General features: G+C 39.4%; 1 protein-coding gene across 1 annotated transcript in view; it reads left to right on the forward strand.

The window, feature by feature from the left end:
• Window positions 1-23,594, forward strand: part of TTC8 (tetratricopeptide repeat domain 8) — a 100,812-nt gene that overhangs the window by 54,903 nt on the left and 22,315 nt on the right. The window contains exons 7-12 of the mRNA XM_027552887.1: window positions 3,622-3,742; window positions 5,050-5,113; window positions 5,234-5,393; window positions 5,612-5,701; window positions 8,173-8,217; window positions 13,245-13,330. Of these exons, the coding sequence (XP_027408688.1) occupies window positions 3,622-3,742; window positions 5,050-5,113; window positions 5,234-5,393; window positions 5,612-5,701; window positions 8,173-8,217; window positions 13,245-13,330 (566 nt within the window). The remainder of the gene's footprint in view (window positions 1-3,621; window positions 3,743-5,049; window positions 5,114-5,233; window positions 5,394-5,611; window positions 5,702-8,172; window positions 8,218-13,244; window positions 13,331-23,594) is intronic.

The following is a 23,594-nucleotide window of genomic DNA, read 5'->3' on the forward strand; positions in this document are numbered from 1 at the left end:
TATAAAGAAAGCTGAGTGCAGAAGAATTGATGCTTTTGAACTGTGGTGTTGGAGAAGACTCTTGAGAATCCCTTGGACTGCAAGGAGATCAAACCAGTCCATCCTAAAGGAAATCAAGCCTGGGTGTTCATTGGAAGGACTGATACTGAAGCTGAAGCGCCAATACTTGGGCCACCTGATGCGAAGAACAGACTCATTTGAAAAGACCCTGATGCTGGGAAAGACTGAAGGCGGGAGGAGAAGGGGACAACAGAGGATGAGATGGTTGGATGGCATCACCAACTCAATGGACATGAGTTTGAGTAAACTCCGGGAATTGGTGATGGACAGGGAGGCTTGTTGTGCTGCACTCCATGAGGTTGCAAAGAGTTGGACGTGACTGAACGACTGAACTGAACTGACAAGGCATTTGGGTGCCTTTCTCTGCCATGTTCCAGATTTTTGTTTTTATACCCTGCCTGTAACACTGATATCAATAACCTCAGATATGCAGATGATACCACCCTTATAGTAGAAAGTGAAGAGGAACTAAAAAGCCTCTTGATGAAAGTAAAAGAGAGTGAAAAAGTGGGCTTAAAGCTCAACATTTAGAAAACTAAGATCATGGCATCTGGTCCCATCACTTCCTGGGAAATAGATGTGGAAATAGTGGCAGACTTTATTTTTGGGGGGGCTCCAAAGTCACTGCAGATGGTGATTGCAGCCATGAAATTAAAAGATGCTTACTCCTTGGAAGGAAAGTTATGACCAACCTAGATAGCATATTCAAAAGCAGAGACATTACTTTGCCCACAAAGGTCCGTCTAGTCAAGGCTATGGTTTTTCCAGTGGTCATGTACGGATGTGAGAGATGGACTATAAAGAAAGCTGAGTGCAGAAGAATTGATGCTTTTGAACTGTGGTGTTGGAGAAGACTCTTGAGAGTCCCTTGGACTGCAAGGAGATCCAACCAGTCCACCCTGAAGGACATCAGCCCTGGGTGTTCATTGGAAGGACTCATGATGAAGCTGAAACTCCAGTACTTTGGCCACCTGATGTGAAGAGTTGACTCACTGGAAAAGACCTTGATGCTGGGAGGGATTGGGGGCAGGAGGAGAAGGGGATGACAGAGGATGAGATGGCTGGATGGCATCACCGACTTGATGGACATGAGTTTGGGTAAACTCCCGGAGTTGGTGATGGACAGGGAGGCCTGGCGTGCTGTGATTCATGGGGTCGCAAAGAGTCGGACACAACTGAGTGACTGAACTGAACTGAACTGTAACACTGAAATTCTTAGAAGCTAGAACCTGGGCTGTGGCCTACCCAGCTCAGTTCTTAGGACCTTGGGTGCAGTGTGTGCCCCCTGGGAATGTGAGAAGGAACCAGTGAGGCCCGTGTCTTGCTTTCCTGTGTGAAGAGAAAGTGCCGCAGTCCTTCCCGTCCGCCAGAGGGTGCTGAGCGAAGAATACCCTTTTGAAAAAAAGCCTTCCGATACTTGGAGAGCAGCATAAACTGTGAGGACTTAAAGATAAATCAGGATTACTTTCTTTCATCCTCAAAGTTAAACCATAAGTCCAAGCCATCAACAACTTCTGTGACCCCTGCGGACAGCTGTATAGATCTGGCAACTTTCCTCATCTTTTTTGTGTGTGAAAATCTCAGGTTTCTACCCTTTGGTGGCTCTCACAGTTAGATGCAGTTCCAACTGAAACTGACTTTTTCTAACAAACAAATCAGTTCTTTGGGCCCATGTTTTGCCCATTTAATTGTGCTGAATTTATGCATAACATTTGAAATATTTTATTCTAAGTTATCTGATAAGAATCCAGTAAACCTCAGCCAGAAAAGTACGAGCCCCAAATCCCACAATCTAGTTACATGTAATTTCACTCAAGGAGCCTAAATATGTTGTGAAGTCAGCCTTCTTTGTTCCCATTAAAATGAAAGCCTGAGGAGTTTCTTTTATTCTTTAAAAATTGAAAAAAAAAAAAAAAATTCCAGTTCCTTCAGCCCACAAGAGCAGCTCTGCTTTCTAATTCTTGTAAAACTATTTTCCATGTCGCACATTCGTCACATGTCATGCGCTCCTTGGCCCTGTTGTTTAATCCAGTAGGTGATACCTTCAGGGAAATTAGGATCCATGTTTGAAGGTGCTTGTGTTTCCTTCTCGGAACCTGTAGCACAATGCTATGTAATGAGGCGCTCCATCAGTACACGCTGATGACTGAGCACATCTCGAGGTCTTGATAAGGGCCCTTTGGACATCTCATTGCCTCTGTCTGTTCCTCTCTCTGTCCCTTTGTCCGCCTGCAGCATGCTTCACAGCCCGGTTCCTAGGGTGATGAGGAGTAACCCCTCTCCTTGCTGCTACCTCCTCTCCACTTTATTTTTTCTTTTTTTTAATTTTTCCTTTCCACTTGAGAGTCTGTCCTGTACTGCTGCTTCAAGGGTGCCCTTCTCCCCACAGCTTCCACAGGGTACCAAGCTTTACTGCTCTCTGCTTCTATTGAGGCAGAAAGGCAAACTTTTCTGCTGAAGCAGTTTTAAGTGTTTAATAAATGTTTGGGCTTCCCTGGTGGCTCAGACGGTAAAGAATCTGCTCTCAATGCAGGAGACCCGGGTTCAATCCCTGGGTCAGGAAGATCCCTGGAGGAGGGCATGGCAACCCACTCCAGTACTCTTGCCTGGAGAATCCCATGGACAGAGGAGCCTGGTGGGCTACAGTCTATGGGGGTCCCAAAGAGTCATGATTGAGTGACTTTCACTTTCACTTTTCTATTGAGGCAGAAAGATAAACTTTTGTGTTCAGGCAGTTTTAAATGTTTAGTAAGGTATTCAGTTGTGCACAGCTTTACGTCTGATTTCTCAAGGTAAAGCAAAGCTGGTAAGATATTTTCTAAACTCCTTAATTATCTTTTCAATTTTTTTTTCTTCCACTCTCTAGCAGGGTTTCTACTGACTAGATCACAAAACAACTGAGATTGTGTTGATTAGTTACTAAAAAGTGGCAAAAATTGATCTTAGTTCAAGTCAACAGTTTTGAAACACCTATTATATACAAAAACCATAGGTGTTACGGAAAATTCAAAGTGAACAAGGTAAAAAAGCTTGTGTTCTGGGGAAAGGGAGGGCAAACAGATGCCCAGGGAATTAGAGTGTTTGTCAAATACGGTACATACATAATAATATAAGTATCAAGAGACTGCTTTATGAGAAAGGTAAGAGGGAAGTAGGTTTAGAGTTCAACCATCAGGAAAGTTTTCGTGAAGGGTGTAGCTCTGGAGGGGGAAGACAGGACCCTGTGGTTGTAGCTTTATTCATTTGTTCTGAAGTTACTATTCTAGTAAAGCTTTCTATAAAGCTCTTCTTTCACTTCTAAAAAGGCGTGTTAGAAGAGCGCCAGGCAGTCGCCTCCCTGCCGTGTATTAGGTAGTTGATACATACAGGTTGTTTCTTGGTGAATAATGACCCTGTCTTCTTGTGTTAGCCTCTCGACATCGCCCTTTAAATCAGTATTATGCACTGTGTGGTAAATATGCTTGGTAAAATTAGACAATGATGAAGGGTGGTTAGCTTCCCAGGCTTTGCACTACTTCCAGTGCGAGTTAAGATATGCTCTGTCTTATCCATGCTTATTAGGCAGCCTGGATTTTGAAAGCACGAGCACTGACTGAAATGGTGTACGTGGATGAAATCGACGTAGATGAGGAAGGAATCGCAGAAATGATACTGGATGAGAATGCTATTGCTCAAGTTCCCCGTAAGTATTGATTTTTCAGTTAAGTAAATGAAATGCCATTAGGAGGCGCAGAATGCTCTGTATATGCTTTTGTTTTTGGTAATAAAAATAAGACATTATATACATGAAGTGTGTATATGTGAAAAAATACTACCTCAAGTAAATGGCCTCTATTCTGCCTAAACAGTACAAAAGCACAATTCAATTGTATTATCTCAAAGTATGAGACTGATGTTTAACTATTTTTCAATAGAAATTATACGTTTTAAAAATGTTTTATAAAAATGCATTCAGTCTGATCTAATATAATGAAAGATTGTTTATCCAAGAGTCTGTAAACACAGGAAAGCATCCAAACAACAGCAGTGTTCTAAAAGGATTTTTAAACATTGACCATATGAAAGCATCACTTCCTTGTAGTAACTGAAGATGCTTTGCTGTGATGCATGATGTGAGGTGGTGGAGTGATTGATTGGCTTGGCAGAGAATGCCCATCACGACTGTCACAGTGGCCTAGTCCCAGCCCGCAGGTGTGCTGCTGTGAATGGCATTGGGTGATTACCATGACATCTGGGGGTCTTGCTAGGAATTTCTTAGTTGTGACAGTGGTCAGTCATTTATACATGTTTGGAAGGTAATAGCTGTTTTAAAGTGTCTCTTTTCCCTATCATTTGGTCTTTTGGAGTTAAAATATCTAAATTCTAGATATTGGGGGTAAATGATCTTTTCCTGGGAGAAGAAGTTTGCATGAAAAATAAACAATGAGTATGCTGCTGCTAAGTCGCTTCAGTCGTGTCCGGCTCCATGTGACCCTGTGGACTTCAGCCTGCTAGACTTCTCTGTCCATGGGCTTCTCCAGGCAAGAATATTGGAGTAGGTTGCTGTTTCCTTCTCCAGGGGATCTTCCCAACCCAGGGATTGAAGCAGGGTCTCTTATGTCTTACCTTCTTTGGCAGGCAGGATCTTTACCATGAGCACCACCTGGGAGTATAGAACTCTCTTTTTAATGCGTCAGAGCTTTGGACCCCGTCTTATCTTGAGTGTGAATGCTGGCTCTGCTAACAGGTTGACCTGTTTACCTAAGTCTCTAAGCCTTTGCTAAATGGGTTAGTACTATGTACCCTACAGAATTAGTGTGAAGATTAAATGTGATAACAAAAGTAACATAGGTACTCAGTAAATATGAACCAAACACATCTTACTAGGTTCAGTTCTTGTTGTTAAGGTCTTTTCCGTCAGGCCAGCGCACTCGTGAAAATTGCATTAGCGGACAGTTTTTACCGATTTATAAATAATACGTGAATTGAACTTGCCGTCTGATCTCCTAGGCCCTGGAACGTCTCTGAAACTCCCCGGGACTAATCAGACAGGAGGGCCGAGCCCGGCTGTCAGGTACGGCAGTGCACTCCTGTTTCATCCACCCCCGCCGCCACCGCCAAATACCGGCCAGACTGTGTGAGAGCCTTCCTCTCTAGATCTTCGTCGGACACTAACGATTTACAATCTTCGCAGGCCAGTCACTCAAGCTGGAAGACCCATTACAGGTTTCCTGAGGCCCAGCACGCAAAGCGGAAGGCCAGGCACTATAGAGCAGGCCATCAAAACGCCGAGGACCGCCTACACCGCCCGCCCCATCGCCAGCTCGTCCGGGAGGTTTGTCAGGCTGGGAACGGTAAGTTCCGGCAGCTGCACCGTAGCCTTGGATGACCAAAGTAATTTATGTAATGTTGCATCATTTTCCACTCTTTTTATAGTAGGGAATTATATGGAAGATTTTTGAAGGTGATTCTTTTTTACCTGTGTTGGATTTATAATTTTATGAATGTTAAATTCAATTTTTGTTTCAAGAGAAAGTTTCAGTTTTTCTTGTTCTGTCATTTCTCCCCACAGGCTTCCATGCTTACAAGTCCTGATGGACCTTTCATAAATTTATCTAGACTGAATTTAGCAAAATATGCCCAGAAACCTAAATTGGCAAAGGTATGTACTTAAAGTTATTTTATGTTATGAAGTGATGTTCAAAGTGAAAGTTAAAGTCGCTTCACTCAGTCGTGTCCGACTCTTTGCAACCCCATGGACTATACAGTCCATAATTCTCCAGGCCAGAATACTGGAGTGGGTAACCTTTCCCTTCTCCAAGGGATCTTCCCAACCCAGAGATTGAAACCAGGTCTCCTGCATTGCAGGTGGATTCTTTACCAGTTGAGCCACAGGGGCACCCCAAGAATACTGGAGTGGGTATAGCCTATCCCTTCTCCAGCTGATCTTCCTGGCCCAGGAATAGAACCAGGGTCTCCTGCATTGCAGGTGGATTCTTTACCAACTGAACTATGAGGGACTTATCATAATAGCATTGCAGGAAATGGATAAAAATTTGTGAAGAAAAAAGACTTTGCCTTGATTGAAATGGAAATGTTTAATTAATATCTGAACTTTCTTTTAGTATTAAGGAAAGTCAATCAGAAATAAAGCATATATACTATCATAATAGGAAGTTCATTTTCTCCTAATAAAGAATAGCAATTCGTAACAAAGCAGATACACAGCACCATCTTTGGGTAATGACGTTTAGGGTGTCATCTGTATGTGTGTGTATTTTTCTTTTTTAGCTTGGACTATTCTCAGAAAAATAATTTTCTATCCTTGTAGGATTTTAGAACTGTCAAAAAGAAGATAGAAAAATGTTCTCTTTCTAATTAGTAATTAATCTGACATCTCAATAAAGATTACTTAAGCCAGACAATGGCAAGCCAACTAACTATTAAATTCTTTTCTAAATTAAAGACAAAGAGTAATAGAAAGAAAGGGGAGGGGGAGGAATATAAAGAAGGATGTTCCTGACCTTTCCAGTAGAAAAGAATTTGAAGGTGAGCATAGAATAATTCAGAGCCAGGAGCAGTTAGTTTCCAGAAACTGGTATAAGCCTAGCTCAGGTTTTTAGCTGTAATTCTGTGAATTCTGTGCATGAGTGCTGAGCTTGTTCCTATTATTAGTTCTACTGGCGTTTAACATTTACTAAATGTTAAACATTCTAGGGACTTTCCTTGTGGCTGGTAAAGAATCCGCCTGCAAGGCAGGAGACCTGGGTTTGATCCCTGGGTTGGGAAGATCCCCTGGAGAAGGGAAAGGCTACCCACTCCAGTGTTCTGGCCTGGAGAATTCCATGGACTGAGTAGTCCATGGGCTCACAAAGAGTTGGACACGACTGAGCGACTTTCACACACAAACATTCTAGGGAAGGCGAAAAAGAACTCTAGCCATACAGACTTGAAACTTAAGTCAGAAAAAAGAATGCTAGCTGGTAAACAGGAAATCAGATGGTAACAATGCCAATGATATTTTTCTTCATTTCTTATTTGATAGTGGTCTAGTCAACTTGATTTAGTAGTCATAAAGTTTTACTTATTTCTTTTACCTTTATGAGGAATATCTGATTGCTTATCTTTTCAGGCCATTTATTAGAGGTGGCTCATTGGCTACTTGATACCATTGCTGTTTTCTAACCAGGGATTGTAGTCAATGGAGGCATTTCCCTCAATTAAATTAGGATGCTTCCAGGACAGACCTGGTTTATGTTATGAAATTCAAACTGAACTAGATTTTGCACTTATTTAATGTGTTGTGGAAATAATGCCAAGTTTCTCTGTCTTTGGTCTCCAACTTGCCTTGACTTAACTTATCAGGACGCAAGCTGTACTCATAACCTTTTAAAAAATAATTGAACAAATGGAGAATTAGGAATAGATTTTTTAAAGAGGGCTTTATCTTGATTTATTTATTCTTTTTTTGGTTGCTTTCAAGTGATCTCTCTTAATAACCTTGATATTTTCCGGGGGTAGAAGTGTACGCTTTGCAAGTGTAAAATAATGGTATTTATGGATAAATATAGTACCACCAAGAGGCAGTCCGGTAGATGCTTATTTATCCAGATGAGTTGGGGGCAGTATTAGGATAATGGTTCTCAGCCTTGCTGCACATAGAGACATCTGCATATCAGGAAAAACATCTTACTTTGCAGTTAAACTCTGCTTTGTTTCAGAAAGAGCTTCCAGATTTTCCCATGTCTGAGGTGTCATTATTAATATCACAATGACTGTATAATACATGCAGTTTTATGACACTCCTAAGGTTGGTCTTTTCATTTGTCTGTTTCTGATAAAATAGCATGTGTAATATGAAAAAAACTGGTGAGCTGTCCAGTTCGTATTCTTGAACTTTCCAGTTCCTATTTTTAAAAACAGGCATCAGTTGTAAGTAGCCTTGTTTTAAAATGAGTGATTGTAACAAATGTATGGATATACCCTTTACTTATAAATTCCAGGCACTTTAGAGGACTTTGTTATTTTGGTTCAATCCAGCTGCTATCAAAATAGCCTTTGGGTTTTGCTATAACAATAGAGCACCTTCATTAAAATAAAATGTAATGTATTTTTTTTATTCTTTCTTCACAGGCTCTGTTTGAATATATCTTTCATCATGAAAATGATGTTAAGACTGTAAGTTTTGAATTTGCACTATTTTTTAATGTAATTTTTCTGATTTGGGGGATTTAGATTTGGAAATGTCCTATTTATTACCGTATAAACAGCTGGAATTATTAAAGATTGGAGAATTACTCATACTTTCAAATCCGTTGTTCGTTTCAGCAGGAAAGTTTGTATAACTATAGAAGTAGTAAGACTTATGCCTGATCGGTGGAGCAATCGATCTCCATTAAAGGGCAAGGTATGGGTAATCGAGAACGCTGCATAATATGTTTTCGTTAAAGTTTATTTTTACCCTAATAGCATGGTGGGTCCCTTTTCCTCTTCGGTGTGAATAGTGATTATAGTTTCCTGACACCTGTATTGGACGTCCTGGCGGCGTAGTGGTAAAGAATCTGCCTATTGATGCTGTGTTTCTGGGTTTTTTTGGTAATGTTCCCATCTCTCCTGTTTAACACTTTGTGATAGAAAATTTCAAACATGTGCAGGTAGAATGTATAATGCGAGTGTAATGAACTCGCATCAATCATCACCCAAATTCAACAGTAATCAATAATCAGTCATCTTGGTAGCCTTTGAACAGAGAATTTCAAGGTTATGTGCATATGACTTCTCCATTTGTGGTAATTTTTACATGCTAATATGCAAACGAGTAGTAACTGCACAGATTTTGTGAGATCAAATGTAGTTAATTCTATACTGTCTAATGATAGTGTTTTTTGTCATTCTTTATTCACAGAAAAAGCTTTATACCTATGTATTTAGTATGCAGGGAGACAAAAGCGTTTTTCTCAGTTGTGTTTTCTATGTGTCAACCATTATGCTATATAAAAATACGTTTTTTCCTGCCTCTTCTAAGCCATGTAATCTAGCTGAGGAAATAAAATTGACACAATGAAACAGTTAGAAAGGTAATTGTGAGGTTCTGATATTATTACCAGATATCAAGGGGAAAAATCAGGGGATGATATTAGTAAAAATCCAGTAAGATTTTTTTGGAAAGGGAGGGAGAAAATGTAAAAGAAGGGTAAAAACATGAAGAGGATATGGAATGAGAAATAAATAAGCCATATCCTAAATAGTGGGAGCATTTTGAGGCATTGTCAGAAAGAAGTGACAGAATGTGATGCTGGATTTGGTGTGGAAGATGCTGTGAGAGCGATTGTTTTACTAACAGACATGGGATTGTTAGGGAAGGAGGTTAGATTGTAAAGAAGCTGAAAGGCATTTTCAGTTTGAAATTGTGAAAGCCGATCCAAGTGGAGATGCCACTGCATGTATCAGAAGCTGTGCCCCTAAAATGTAGGTGAGAGCCCGGGCCAGATATACTGAGTGTGGTGGTTATCTGTAAGGGAGTGATGGTGGATGTGGTCACATAGAGAAAAGAGAAACTAAGGCTGGAATGACTGAGAAACTGGGCACGTTGCTGTAAATAAAAGTAAGTACAGTTCATGCCATTTTCACTCAGTATAAAGCTGGTCAGAGCATTATAGAGTGATATATGAAATCACATAGTTACATTGTCAGTAAAAAGAAACATTCACATACCATCCCCTTTTATAAATGAGTAAATGTTTGTAATTACTAGATCATAAGTTTCTTGACTTGTTGAAGATTGATTCATTTATTGCAGAGATGTTTATTTTTTCTTCCTGCACATTCTCAGCCGCCACAGTGTGCCAGGCACTGTTCCAGGCCCTGAGACCACAGGGTGAAGCGAACAGACAAAATCTCTGCTCTTTTGGAAATTACGTTCCGGTTGGGCAAGGAACGGAGACAGTTAGCAAATTTTAAAAATATATAAAATGTCATGGGATAAGTAATATAAAAATAAAGCAGGGAAACCAGGGAAGGGAATAGATGATGACATTGAGGATGATATTATTTTAGATGAGGTAGAAGGCGGCTGCTTTCCTGGTGGGTCAGATGGTAAAGCATCTGCCTGCAATGTGGGAGACCTGGGTTCGATCCCTGGGTTGGGAAGACCCCCCTGAAGAAGGAAATGGCAACCCACTCCAGTATTATTGCCTGGAAAATCCCAGAGACAGAGGAGCCTGCTGCGCTACAGTCCACGGGGTCGCAAAGAGTTGGACACAACTGAGTGACTTCACTTTCACTTAGAAGGCGGTTGATAAAGTTCACTTTGAAAAGATGTTTAAACAGAGGCCTAAAGGAAGGAAGACGAACCACGTGGTTCGGTGGAAGAAGAGCACGTTAAGTCAGAAAGACTGACCGCAGAGGCCCTGGGTATCAGCATTCTTGGGTCGTTTAAGGAACGTTGAGGAGGCCAGTGTGGCTGGAGTGAAGTCTGAGAGGGGAGAAGTTGTAGGCGGTGGGTTCAGAAAACTGATAGATCATATGCCAGTTATGGGTCATGATGATGATATCCTCATGAATAGCTTCATCTTGAAGATGTTCTACATCTTGACATTTACATAATAGTGAGAAAAGGAGGTACATTGAAAAAAACGATTTGTTTTATGGAAAAATGTCTTTTTGCTTTTGGGTTCTTAATAAGTCTTTCCCTTCCTCTCCCTTTTTGGGGCAGTGTTGGCAATATTGACAGAACTGAAGTGGCATGTGGATTGGGGATTCTGAGATCTTTATCTCCATAAGCTGTTGAATTTCATCATGCTGACGTTGTCACAGCTCTCACAGTAGTGAATGGAAGACTGTTTGTTTAAACTTCGGTGGTTGGGGGCACTGTGTCCAGCTATCACTAGGAGCGTCTCTGGGACACCTAGTTGGACGTATTCACAGGTGTTTTGTTGTCTGGATCTGCCAAGGCTCCCTGTTCATAGGGACTTTTATGAACTTATTTATAACCTTGCAGGTCTTTATTAAAAACCAGATATTGGATTGATTAGTTTATTCAAAGATCCTAAGATATAAGTATCTAGTCATTTATTTTAAAAAGCTGGCAAAGACTTTAAAAAAATACAGCTCTTCGGTCACCTCTTTAAAATTTAAAAATGTTAACAGCCTTTAATTGTGCATCTTATTACGATGGCAGTTGTGTTTGATTCCTAAGCTATTTTCAGCATAAATCAGAAGTAAAGAATGAAATTAATTCCTGAGGGACTCAACAACACGGCACCATTCGCGAACAGCAAAGCCGCTTAAGAAGCGGGCGCCTGTTCCCAGGGGATGCAGGGTCCATTTCGAATCATAATGGTGGTTTTGCCTAGTGCAGCCTCAGTCATCGAATGAAGAGTGATCATTAACATGTAATTTTTGCCATTTTTATTCTATATCTGTAATTCATATTAATTTCCTTGATTGGCTTAGACAAATATGTGGGCATGTGAGTCATATACGGGAACCATATCTGAAAGCAAAATCAACAGCCTGTAGTCAGCACTAAATCTAATCTTGGAAAAATTAGAATATGTAAAAAAAATTCAGAATGACATATTTTTATGAAAAATAGAATGTTATATTAAGTCTGAAAGTGAATCTGATCTGTTTGCTTTAACAGGTCTAAAAGATTAAGTTAAAAGGAATATGACTCAGATATTTACAATGTACTCCTGAACTGAGCTGATTGAAATATGGTTTTCTGGTATTTCTAGAGATAATTGAAATGATGCCTTTTTTCCCCCTCATTTTTCACTTCCACTTTTATCTCTGGATTCTTTTTAATTTCCATAGCTTTCAAGTAGAGATGTTGATTTTTCAAGTCCATTAGAACCTCAGCATGTGACACCATTCCTTTATAAATAGTTTGCATATTTAGAAGTCTCCCCTGGAGTGAGGGAAGATGGGAAACACAAGGAAAGTTATTAATTTTGCAGCAGGAGCTTCAAGGAACTCTTTTGGCGTTCATTTCAGATAAGAGTTAATATGAAGAAATGAACAATGATATGGGATACATTCTGAGATTATGGGCGTCCCTGGTGGCTCAGACGGTAAAGAATCTGCCTGCAATGCGGGAAACCTGGGTTTGATCCCTGGGTTGGGAAGATCCCCTGGAGAAGGGAACAGCTACGCACTCCAGTATTCTGGCCTGGAGAATTCCATGGACAGAGGAGCCTGGCGGGCTACAGTCCATGGGGTCACAAAGAGTCGGATATGACTGAGGGACTTTCATTTCACTTCTGAGATTATAGAACTGAAAATCTAAGAGTTACTGTAACTGAGCTATTGGATATTGTGATAATGTTAACACTGACTAAAGCATAAAAGGTTTTCAGCCTTAATAGAAAGGATAGTAAGTATTATAAAAAATCAGAATTCTTTTAAAACTAATAACCAAATCTTTACATGAGTTTCAGATTCCTGTGAACTTTACATTTGTATAAAGATTGATTTGCTTCCTCTCTGTCCAAATGGTTTCTGCTTTTTGAGTATAGAATCCTAATTGTTAATTAGGTATTTTTGTCTAATCTTGAATAATCACTAGAAGGAACAAACTAGAAGACAGAGGGAAAGGGATAAGCACACATAAAATATGAAAGCAGTTAGCTCTTTTTCAGTCCATCGCAAGCAAAGCCTGACCTTTAGGATTACTGGAACGTAAGGTGACATCAGAATAACTTAACAGTGGTTGTTAAAGATGGCAGTCACCCAAGCAATCAGTTCTTCTTCATGACCCTGTTTTTAAACCTTTTTCTGCCTCCATACTTGATCTTTCCCTGTTTCTCGACCTCTGTCTTTAAAGTGGGGCCTGAGCTTGGGCCTACTTTACACAGTAAAGGCTGGACTGCCACTAAGTTTGGAAGCATTTTGGTGGGGTAAAAACTTACAAATTTTTAATACCAGTTTTGTACTTTGTATATTAAAGCTGTATTCAGATAGACTGTACATCTGCTTCCCTTTGATCAGTGTTTGCTTCTCATCTGCTGTCAGCCCTCTGGTCTGGAACTGATTATTTAGGGAAAATTGGTGGGGCCATCTGGAGACATGAGCAACTCGAGTTTCTATCTGATTTCTAATGCATGTTTTGATTGATGCTAATTATATGGTTTATTTCATTATTTATTGTTTCTGCTTATTGTCAGAAGAGAAAATCCTAATTGAAGATGAATTGTTTTTCAAAGGCTTTGGATTTGGCTGCCCTTTCCACGGAACATTCGCAGTACAAGGACTGGTGGTGGAAAGTGCAGATTGGAAAATGTTACTACAGGTAAAATTCAGATTCTTTTCAAAGGCTGAGAAACGGCAATGTATTTTAGGGCCTCAAATCCAGTAACTTTTTCTGGGGGATGGATTTCCTCATGAAGAAGAGAGCAAGGTATCGCTGGCTTACTTGAGAGAGCATTTGCTTAGCAATCACGTGATGGCTTCCTGCGAGTGGTAAAGAATCAGCCTGCCAGTGCAGGAGACTCAAGAGACACGTGTTCGATCCCTGGGTTGGGAAGATCCCCTGGAGTAGGAATGGCAACTCATTCCAGTATTCTTGCCTGGAAAATTCCATAGACAGAGGAGCTTGGAGGGCTACAGTCCATGGGGCCACAGAGAGTTGGACATGACTGAGTGACTGACTACACACATACACGATGGCAGTAAGACACCTTTACAATAGTGAAATTTTAGATGTGGGAAGGGGAAGCTTTGAGACCATCACACCCTTCTCAGATGAAGAAGCTGAGGCCAGAGAAACTGATTTGTATCAGGAACCAGTTAGTAACAGACCTGGGATTAGAATCGGGTCTGTTGGTTCTCTGCTCCTCTTGACTCACATCTTTATTTCTTCTTCTGCCTCACATCTGCAAAGTGCTTTACAGTTAAGCGAGAACTGGTCCACACATCACCTTACCTCAGTTAAATCTTACGGCATTTTGGAGGTAGTTGCTATTAGTAGCCCTTTGTCCAGATGAGAAAATGTGAGCCTCAGAAGGATAAAGTGACTTTCCCAACTTCATGGAGCCTGTAAGCGGCAGAACTAGCCTTTGAGCTCAGCTTTCTGATGCCAGTTCTTTTACTGTTTGCACAATCTCCTACTGTTTCCCTAGGATCTGAACATTCTTACACAGTTCACTTAACCTTTAAACACATTTTTAAGCCAATTGAGAGATTAAAAAAGTTATAATGAATATTATGAATATTATACAACAACTGGTAAACAGGATCTGAAATGATTGCTTAATATGGAAATGCACTTGGGGCATTTGAAAAATAGAAACAAATGAATAGTTATATTTTATAAAGATAAATGTATTTTATTATTCAAAAACAAGGTAGACTAGTCACTGTGAACATCATTCTGTAGTTAACTAACTTTAGTTATTGAACACTGAGGAAAAGGAAATATATAAATAGAATAAAAAGGATGCTTATTTTTCTACTGTTGAAATTAAGACTATTTTCCATTTAGATATTTCACATAGAACTCTAAAGTATTTTTTCCTACTGTTAGATTGAGGAAGTATTTTCTGATAAAAGGTAGTTCTGGATCATTATAACATTAAGGTTTTATGAATGTAATTTCTGAGGACAAGCTTGGAATCTTGAGGTTCTAAGCAAAACTCTCAGAAATCTGTAATAATGAAAGAAAAGCATAACTTGATTCCTTGTTTCCTTCATGTAAGATGGTATTTAAATGAATGTATTTTGTTATATCAATTATTATTCTCCTCTGTTTCCTTGGTCGCTTCTCATCTTTGTGTATTGAGCATTCATTCATTTGTCCACTCACTCACAGTAAAATGTTTAATGAGAAGCTCCTTTAAACGGTTGACAACTGAATGGAAGAGAGCGGACAGGAATCATTTGCAAATGTGGGTCCCGTTTTGATAGAAGCAAGTGCAGGGCTCAGGGGGAGCCCAGAGAAAGAGCCCCTTCCTCTCGGTGATGAGGTCAGGGATGGGTACCAGAGGGAGCACCCAGGGCAACTTCACTCTCTCTGCTCCTGACAGTTAAGGCCTCATGGTTCTTCCTGGGCAGTGGCTTTTACAGTTGCTCCCTTACTAGCCATCCCCACTCCAGTGCCCTGTTCCTGGCTTTTCGTGTCATTTGTTTGAATTGCTACGTTAGTTTCTTACCGAGGTTTTCTGCCTCCATTTTCTTGCCTGATCAATCCTTCCTGTGTACTACTGTCAGAGGGACTGTTGCAAATATTCTTTGGTTGATCTCCATTACCTCTAAAGTGAAATCTGTATTTTACATGTGGCATCCATGAGCCTGTCCAAGTCTGTAGCTTTGCCCATGTGTCTCACTTCTCCCATTCTGTCTCGTGTTTTCCTTTTTGGTTAAACCTAACTACTCGGCATCCCCCTAACATGCTGTGGACTTTCCTTCTTGTGTGCTTGTGCACCCCAGCCCACCCTACCTCACTGTCGAAATCTTGCCCATTCCTTCCTCGCTGGAACTTAGTTCGTTCCTCCTTTGTGCTCTCAAAGTACGTTTTTTCCTCATTGGCCATAATGCAATTAGATTTATTTTAAAATATGTTTTGTTTCAGTCTTAATTGGTGCCTTCAGTACATGGTTGTTATCTTCATTTTTGCAACTCCTTAACATCATTAAATGTGCATGCGGTTGGTCCTTGACAATGTTTATTGAATTAAATTGGAGAGAAAAACTTGGCAGTTGGTGGAAATTATCTCTGGACTCTGACTCTTTGATATTGTCCTATGTTTATGAACTTGACTGATGTTTTCATTATCCCTAGACGTTCTTTATACATGGCGCCCACTCCATTTCCTTTGCACAAGAACCCATGTGGTGAATTCCTTTTTGATAGGATTAGAGGAAATGATCTCTTAAGGATATAGTAATAAAACACATATGACTCATCCTTCTTTCCTTTCTTTGGTTTCCAGGTACTTCAGTAGCTCTGATTGCTTGTTTTTTAATTTCTTTATTCTTCATTGTTTTTTCTAAAATCTAGTTCTGTTTTCATATTCTTTTTTTATATGTATCTTTTTATTGTAATCCCTATAAAATTATTTTTTGCAAGAGACAACTTATTAGTTAAAAATATGCAAACTAAATAGGTGTTTATGGAATTCAGTGATTGAACTTCAGCCATGTATTTAAGACTTAAATGTTCAGTTGAAACTCTGTATAAATATGCTGTTCTTCAGAACTTCAGAGTTCTCTGATAACATTTTATGAACATTCCTTGTAAAAGTTGCAGGGCTTTTTAAGCAATAGGGGCTTGTACCACATCATACATCTGCTAACTTTAGGCCAGACTGTAGGGTCAGTTTAACTTCTTTGTCCCACATTGTCCAACATCTCTTTGGGTATAGTTATACCAGTGCTTAAGGTTTAGGTTAGGAAAAAAGAACACAGCTATTCTTTCAAGCCTTTAAATGAAAGTAACATAATAGACCATATTGTATACTGTTTTGTCTTTATTTCATAAATAAAAGCATTATCATAAAGTGCCTAAGTAGCTCCCACATGTCTGGGATGAGTAGTTATGAGAAAGCCCAACAGATCTATTAAGGACAGGCTGAAGTGTGCTTTAGCAATTGATTTCATGGTAATAAAATGTTCCCTGGGCAGAAGTGGGTGTTGACATCAGGACAGTTGTATTTAAGCAAGGAACAAATCTCAGATTCATAGACTAGGACAATCAGTATCAGAGACAAAAAAAGGGAAAGAAAATGTTGTGGAATAATAAAATGGTATAGCTATATTACTCAAGTGGAAGTTAACTGATTACCTCAAAATTGTTTAGAGTTTAAAAATGGGCTTATGCAGAGTCAAAAAAGGTAACTTGAAACAAGTGAAAACTGAAATTATAACACATCAAAACTTATGGAATGCAGCAAAAACTGCATCCTAAGAGAGAAGTACCGAGCAATAAATGCCTACTCAGGAAACAAGAAAATTCTCAAATAAGCAACCTAACTTTGCATCTCAAGTAACTAGAAAAAGAAGAACAGATAAAGCTCAAAGTTAGTAGAAGGAAGGAAATAACAAAGATCAGAATGGAAATAAATGAAATAGGACCATGAGAAGGATCATGATTATGAGTAAGTGGGATTATTCCAGGTCTGTAAGGATGGTTCAGCATATGCAAATCAATGTAATATATCACATTAACAAAAACGTATAAAAATCATACAATTATCTCAATGGATGCAGAGAGAGCATTTGACAAAGTCCAGCATCAGTTATGATAAAAACTCCTAACAAAGTGGGTGTAGAAGGAATGTACCTCCACACAGTAAAGGCCGTGAATGACAAGCCTGTAGCTGAAGTCGCACTCACTGGCATTGAAAGCTTTTGCTCTGTAAGATGAAGGGTAAGATAAGGATGCCCACTGGCTCTGTTTTTACTGAACATACTATTGGAAGTCCTAGACAGAGGAGTTAGGCAAGAAGAAGAAATAAAAGGCATCCACATCGGAAAAGAAGTAAAACTGTCTGTTTATAGCAAGTGTGATGCCATATATAGAATATCCTAAAGACTCCACCAAAAAACTGTTGGAAATAATAAGTAAATTCAGTAAACTTGTAGGATACAAAATCTGTTGCTTTCTATACCTTAATAACAATGAAATTAAGAAAATAGGCCCATTTACAATTCCATCAAAAAATAAAACACCTAGGAATAAATTTAACCAAAGAGATGAAAATACTTGTACACCAAAAACTAAAATATTAATGAAAGAAATTGATGAAGCCGTAAGTAAATTGAAAGATATTTCACATTCTTGGATTAGAAGAATTATTATTATTAAAATGCCCATAGTGCATGAAGCAATCTACAGATTCAGTGCAATCATTATCAAAATTATAGTGGCATTTTTCACAGAAGTAGAGCAAGCAGTTCTAAAACTTGTATGGAACCACAGCAGACCCTGAAGAGCCAAAACAATCTTGAGAAAGAAAAACAAAGCTGGAGGCATTACATTCCCTGATTTCAAACCAATTACAGAGCTATAGGGACCAAAACATCACTACGAACAAAGTTAGTGGAGGTGATGGAATTCCAGTTGAGCTATTTCATATCCTAACAGATGATGCTATGAAAGTGCTGCACTCAATATGCCACCAAATTTGGAAAACTCAGCAGTGGCCATAGGACTGGAAAATGTCAGTTTTCATTCCAGTCCCAAAGAAAGGCAATGCCAACGAATGTTCAAATTACTGCAAAATTGCACTCATCTCACATGCTAGCAAAGTAATGCTCAAAATTCTCCAAGCCAGGCCTCAGCAATACATGAACCATGAACTTCCAGATGTTCAAGCTGGTTTTAGAAAAGGCAGAGGAACCAGAGATCAAATGGCCAACATCCGCTGGATCACTGAAAAGGCAAGAGAGTTCCAGAAAAACATCTATTTCTGCTTTATTGACTATGCCAAAGCCTTTGACTGTGTGGATCATAATAAACTGGAAAATTCTGAAAGAGATTGGAATTCCAGACCACCTGACCTGCCTCCTGAGGAATCTGTATGCAGGTCAGGAAGCAACAGTTAGAACTGGGCATGGAGCAACAGACTGGTTCCAAATAGGAAAAGCAGTATGTCAAGGCTGTATATTGTTACCCTGCTTATTTAACTTATATGCAGAGTACATCAGGAGAAACGCTGGGCTGGAAGAAGCACAAGCTGGAATCAAGATTGCCAGGAGAAATATCAATAACCTCAGATACGCAGATGATACCACCCTTATGGCAGAAAGTGAAGAAAAACTAAAAAGCCTCTTGATGAAAGTGAAAGAGGAGAGTGAAAAAGTTGGCTTAAGACTCAACATTCAGAAAACGAAGATCATGGCATCCAGTCCCATCACTTAATGCAAATAGATGGGGAAACAATGGAAACAGTGAGAGACTTTATTTTGGGGGGCTCCAAAATCACTGCAGATGATGACTACAGCCATGAAATTAAAAGACTCTTGCTCCTTGAAAGAAAAGCTATCATCAACCTAGAAACCATGTTAAAAAGCAAAGACATTACTTTGCCAGCAAAGGTCCATCCAGTCAAAGCTATGGTTTTTCCAGTAGTCATGTATGGATGTGAGAGTTGGGCTATAAAGAAAGCTGAGCACCAAAGAATTGATGCTTTTGAAATGTGCAAGGAGATCCAGCCAGTCTATCCTAAGGGAGATCAGTCCTGGGTGTTCATTGGAAGGACTGATATTGAAGCTGAAACTCCGATACTTTGGCCACCTCATGCGAAGAGTTGACTCATTGGAAAAGACTCTGATGCTGGGAGGGATTGGGGGCAGGAGTAGAAGGGGCCGACAGAGGATGAGATGGCTGGATGGCATCACCAACTTGATGGACATGAGTTTGGGTAAACTCTGGCAGTTAGTGAGGGACAGGGAGGCCTGGCGTGCTGTGATTCATGGGGTCGCAAAGAGTTGGACACAACTGAGTGACAACTGAACTGAACATATACAAAAAGTGTTAACATACACAAAACATATATCACGAACTCACGAAAATTAATAGAAAAAAAAAACAAAACTAGAGCACTGTCATTAAAAAATGGGCAGAGGCTCTGAAAAGACTTTTTTTCTAAAAAAGACAAGAGGCCCAACAGGTACATGAAAAGGTGCTCCACAACTAATCCTCGGAGAAACGCAAGTCAAAACCACAGTGAGATTGTCATCTCACATCGGTTAGAATGACTGTTACTGAAAAGACTAGAAATCACAAGTGTTGGCAGGATGTGAGGGAAAGAGAACCCTCATGAGCTGGTGGTGGAAGTGTGAATGAGTGCAGCCACAAGGAACACAGTATGGAGGTTCCCGAAAACATGAAAAATGTGCTTGAAATTAACATTTTAAATTAATTAAATTTTAAAATTAATTTTAAGTTAATTAAAAATTGCTGTACCATGTGCTTCAGCAGTTCTCATTCTGAATATCTGTCTGAATAAATGAAAACACTGACTTGAAGAAAAGATACCCGCATCACCATGTTCATTGCAGCATTAATAGCCAAGATATGGAAACAATCTAGTGCCCATGAAATCTTGCTGTTCGAGATGGCATGGATGGGTTTGGAGGGCATTATGCTAAGTAAACTAAGTCTCGTAGAGAAAGACAAATACCCTATGATCTCCCTTATATGAGGAACCAAAAATAATTAACAAAGTTTATAGATACAGAGGACAGATTGGTAGTTGCCTGCGGTTGAGACTAGAGGTGGTCAGATTGGTAGCAGAAGTCAAAAGGTTCAAACATCAATTATAAAATAAATAAGTTGTGGGAATGTCACATAGAGCATGGCAGCCTTGTTAATAATGCTGTATTGTGTGTGCAAAATTTTCTAACCAAGTAAAACTTAAACGTTCTTATCACAAGAAAAAAAATTCTGTAACTGTGTGTGGTGATGGATGTTAATTAGACTTATTGTGATCATCTTGCAATATGTACAAATATCAGATTATTATGTTACATGCCTGAAAAGTTGATATAATGTTATATGGCAATTATATTGAGTTGGCCAAAAAGTTCCTTCTGTTTTTTAAATTAAAAATAAAAGACACATTTTTCAAGACCAAAATAAATGGAAATCCGAAGGTGGAATGTCTGGTCAATATGGCAGAGAAATCAGAACTACTCAGCCACGCTGTAACAATTTTTGCCTGGTCATCAAACAAACGTGGTCTTGCACGATCTTGATGAAAGACTGCATTTTCTGTTGACTAATTCTGCACGCTTTTTGTCGAGTGCTGCTTTTAGTTGGTCTAATTGGGAGCAGTACTTGTTGGAATTAATCATTAGGTTTTCCAGAAACAGCTCATAATACAGGACTCCTTTCCAATCCCAGCATATACACAACATCAGCTTCTTTGGATGAAGACTGGCTTTTGGTGTGGTTGGTGGTGGTACATTTCACTTGCCCCACAATCTCTATCATCCCACACGATTGTACAGTATCCACTTTTCATCACCTGCCACAATTTGTTTTAAAAATGGAGCATTTTCCTTATGTGTAAGTAGAGAAGCACATCAGAAATCCAGTCAAGATTTTTTTCTGCTCAACTTATTTGGAACCCAAACATCAAAATGATTAACATACCACACTGGTATAAATGATTTTCAGCACTTGGTTTCAGCATGTCCTGTGAGAAATCTCCAGCACGTAACTTCAGAAACCACTTTTGACTCATTTGATCAGTCACAGCACCTTCTCTACATGCTGCTTTTTTTTTTTCTGCATTTCAGTTGCATTTTTTTTATCTTTCTTGAAATAATAAAGCATAGTATTCTGAAAATGTTGCTTTTTTTCTTCTATCTTTAGTATTAAAATGACTGTACAAAAATTCACCAGTTTTGATTTTTTTTTTTTAATGCACACAGATATGACAGCTGTCACAACCTAACAAAATTGTTTTGAATGAAGTTAAAGGATGAGATGGCTGGATGACATCACTGACTCCAGGGACATGAGTCTGGGTGAACTCTGGGAGTTGGTGATGGACAGGGAGGCCTGGCGTGCTGCGATTCATGGGGTCGCAAAGAGTCGGACACGACTGAGCGACTGATCTGATCTGATCTGAAAGACAATTAAGCAAATGGCACTCCATTCCAGTACTCTTTCCTGGAAAATCCCACGGACGGAGGAGCCTGGTGGGCTGCAGTCCATGGGGTCACTAAGAGTCGGACCCGACTGAGCGACTTCACTTTCACTTTTCACTTTCAGGCATTGGAGAAGGAAATGGCACCCCACTCCAGTGTTCTTGCCTGGAGAATCCAGGGACGGGGGAGCCTGGTGGGCTGCCATCTATGGGGTCGCACAGAGTCGGACACAACTGAAGCTACTTAGCAGCAGCAGCAGCAGAGCCATCTTAACGAAAAAAACCGAATGAACCTTTTGGCCAACCCAGTACCTCAGTTTTTAAAAATGGGCTTTTATTCTGGGAGGTGGGTCATAGAGGATCCTGCTGTGATGTATGTCAGAGAGTGTTTTGCCTATGTTCTCCTCTAGGAGTTTTATAGTTTCTGGTCTTATGTTTAGACCTTTAATCCATTTTGAGTTTATTTTTGTGTATGGTGTTAGAAAGTGTTCTAGTTTCATTCTTTTACAAGTGGTTGACCAGTTTTCCCAGCACCACTTGTTAAAGAGATTGTCTTTAATCCATTGTATATTCTTGCCTCCTTTTCAAAGATAAGGTGTCCATACGTGCGTGGATTTATCTCTGGGCTTTCTATTTTGTTCCATTGATCTATATTTCTGTCTTTGTGCCAGTACCATACTGTCTTGATAACTGTGGCTTTGTAGTAGAGCCTGAAGTCAGGTAGGTTGATTCCTCCAGTTCCATTCTTCTTTCTCAAGATCGCTTTGGCTATTCGAGGTTTTTTGTATTTCCATACAAATTGTGAAATTATTTGTTCTAGCTCTGTGAAGAATACTGTTGGTAGCTTGATAGGGATTGCATTGAATCTATAAATTGCTTTGGGTAGTATACTCATTTTCACTATATTGATTCTTCCAATCCATGAACATGGTATATTTCTCCATCTATTAGTGTCCTCTTTGATTTCTTTCACCAGTGTTTTATAGTTTTCTATATATAGGTCTTTAGTTTCTTTAGGTAGATATATTCCTAAGTATTTTATTCTTTCCGTTGCAATGGTGAATGGAATTGTTTCCTTAATTTCTCTTTCTGTTTTCTCATTATTAGTGTATAGGAATGCAAGGGATTTCTGTGTGTTGATTTTATATCCTGCAACTTTACTATAGTCATTGATTAGTTCTAGTAATTTTCTAGTGGAGTCTTTAGGGTTTTCTATGTAGAGGATCATGTCATCTGCAAATAGTGAGAGTTTTACTTCTTCTTTTCCAATTTGGATTCCTTTTATTTCTTTTTCTGCTCTGATTGCTGTGGCCAAAACTTCCAAAACTATGTTGAATAGTAATGGTGAAAGTGGGCACCCTTGTCTTGTTCCTGACTTTAGAGGAAATGCTTTCAATTTTTCACCATTGAGGATAATGTTTGCTGTGGGTTTGTCATATATAGCTTTTATTATGTTGAGGTATGTTCCTTCTATTCCTGCTTTCTGGAGAGTTTGGAAATAAAAGCAAAAATAAACAAATGGGACCTAATTAACCTTAAAAGCTTCTGCACATCAAAGGAAACTATCAGCAAGGTGAAAAGACAGCCTTCAGAATGGGAGAAAATAATAGCAAATGAAGCAACTGACAAACAACTAATCTCAAAAATATACAAGCAACTCCTACAGCTCAACTCCAGAAAAATAAATGACCCAATTAAAAAATGGGCCAAAGAACTAAATAGACATTTCTCTAAAGAAGACATACAGATGGCTAACAAACACATGAAAAGATGCTCAACATCACTCATTATCAGAGAAATGCAAATCAAGACCACTATGAGGTACCATTTCACACCAGTCAGAATGGCTGCGATCCAAAAGTCTACAAATAATAAATGTTGGAGAGGGTGTGGAGAAAAGGGAACCCTCTTACACTGTTGGTGGGAATGCAAACTAGTACAGCCACTATGGAGGACAGTG

The sequence above is a fragment of the Bos indicus x Bos taurus genome, chromosome 10 (assembly GCF_003369695.1).
Source record: "Bos indicus x Bos taurus breed Angus x Brahman F1 hybrid chromosome 10, Bos_hybrid_MaternalHap_v2.0, whole genome shotgun sequence".
In the NCBI taxonomy this organism is placed as follows: domain Eukaryota; kingdom Metazoa; phylum Chordata; class Mammalia; order Artiodactyla; family Bovidae; genus Bos; species Bos indicus x Bos taurus.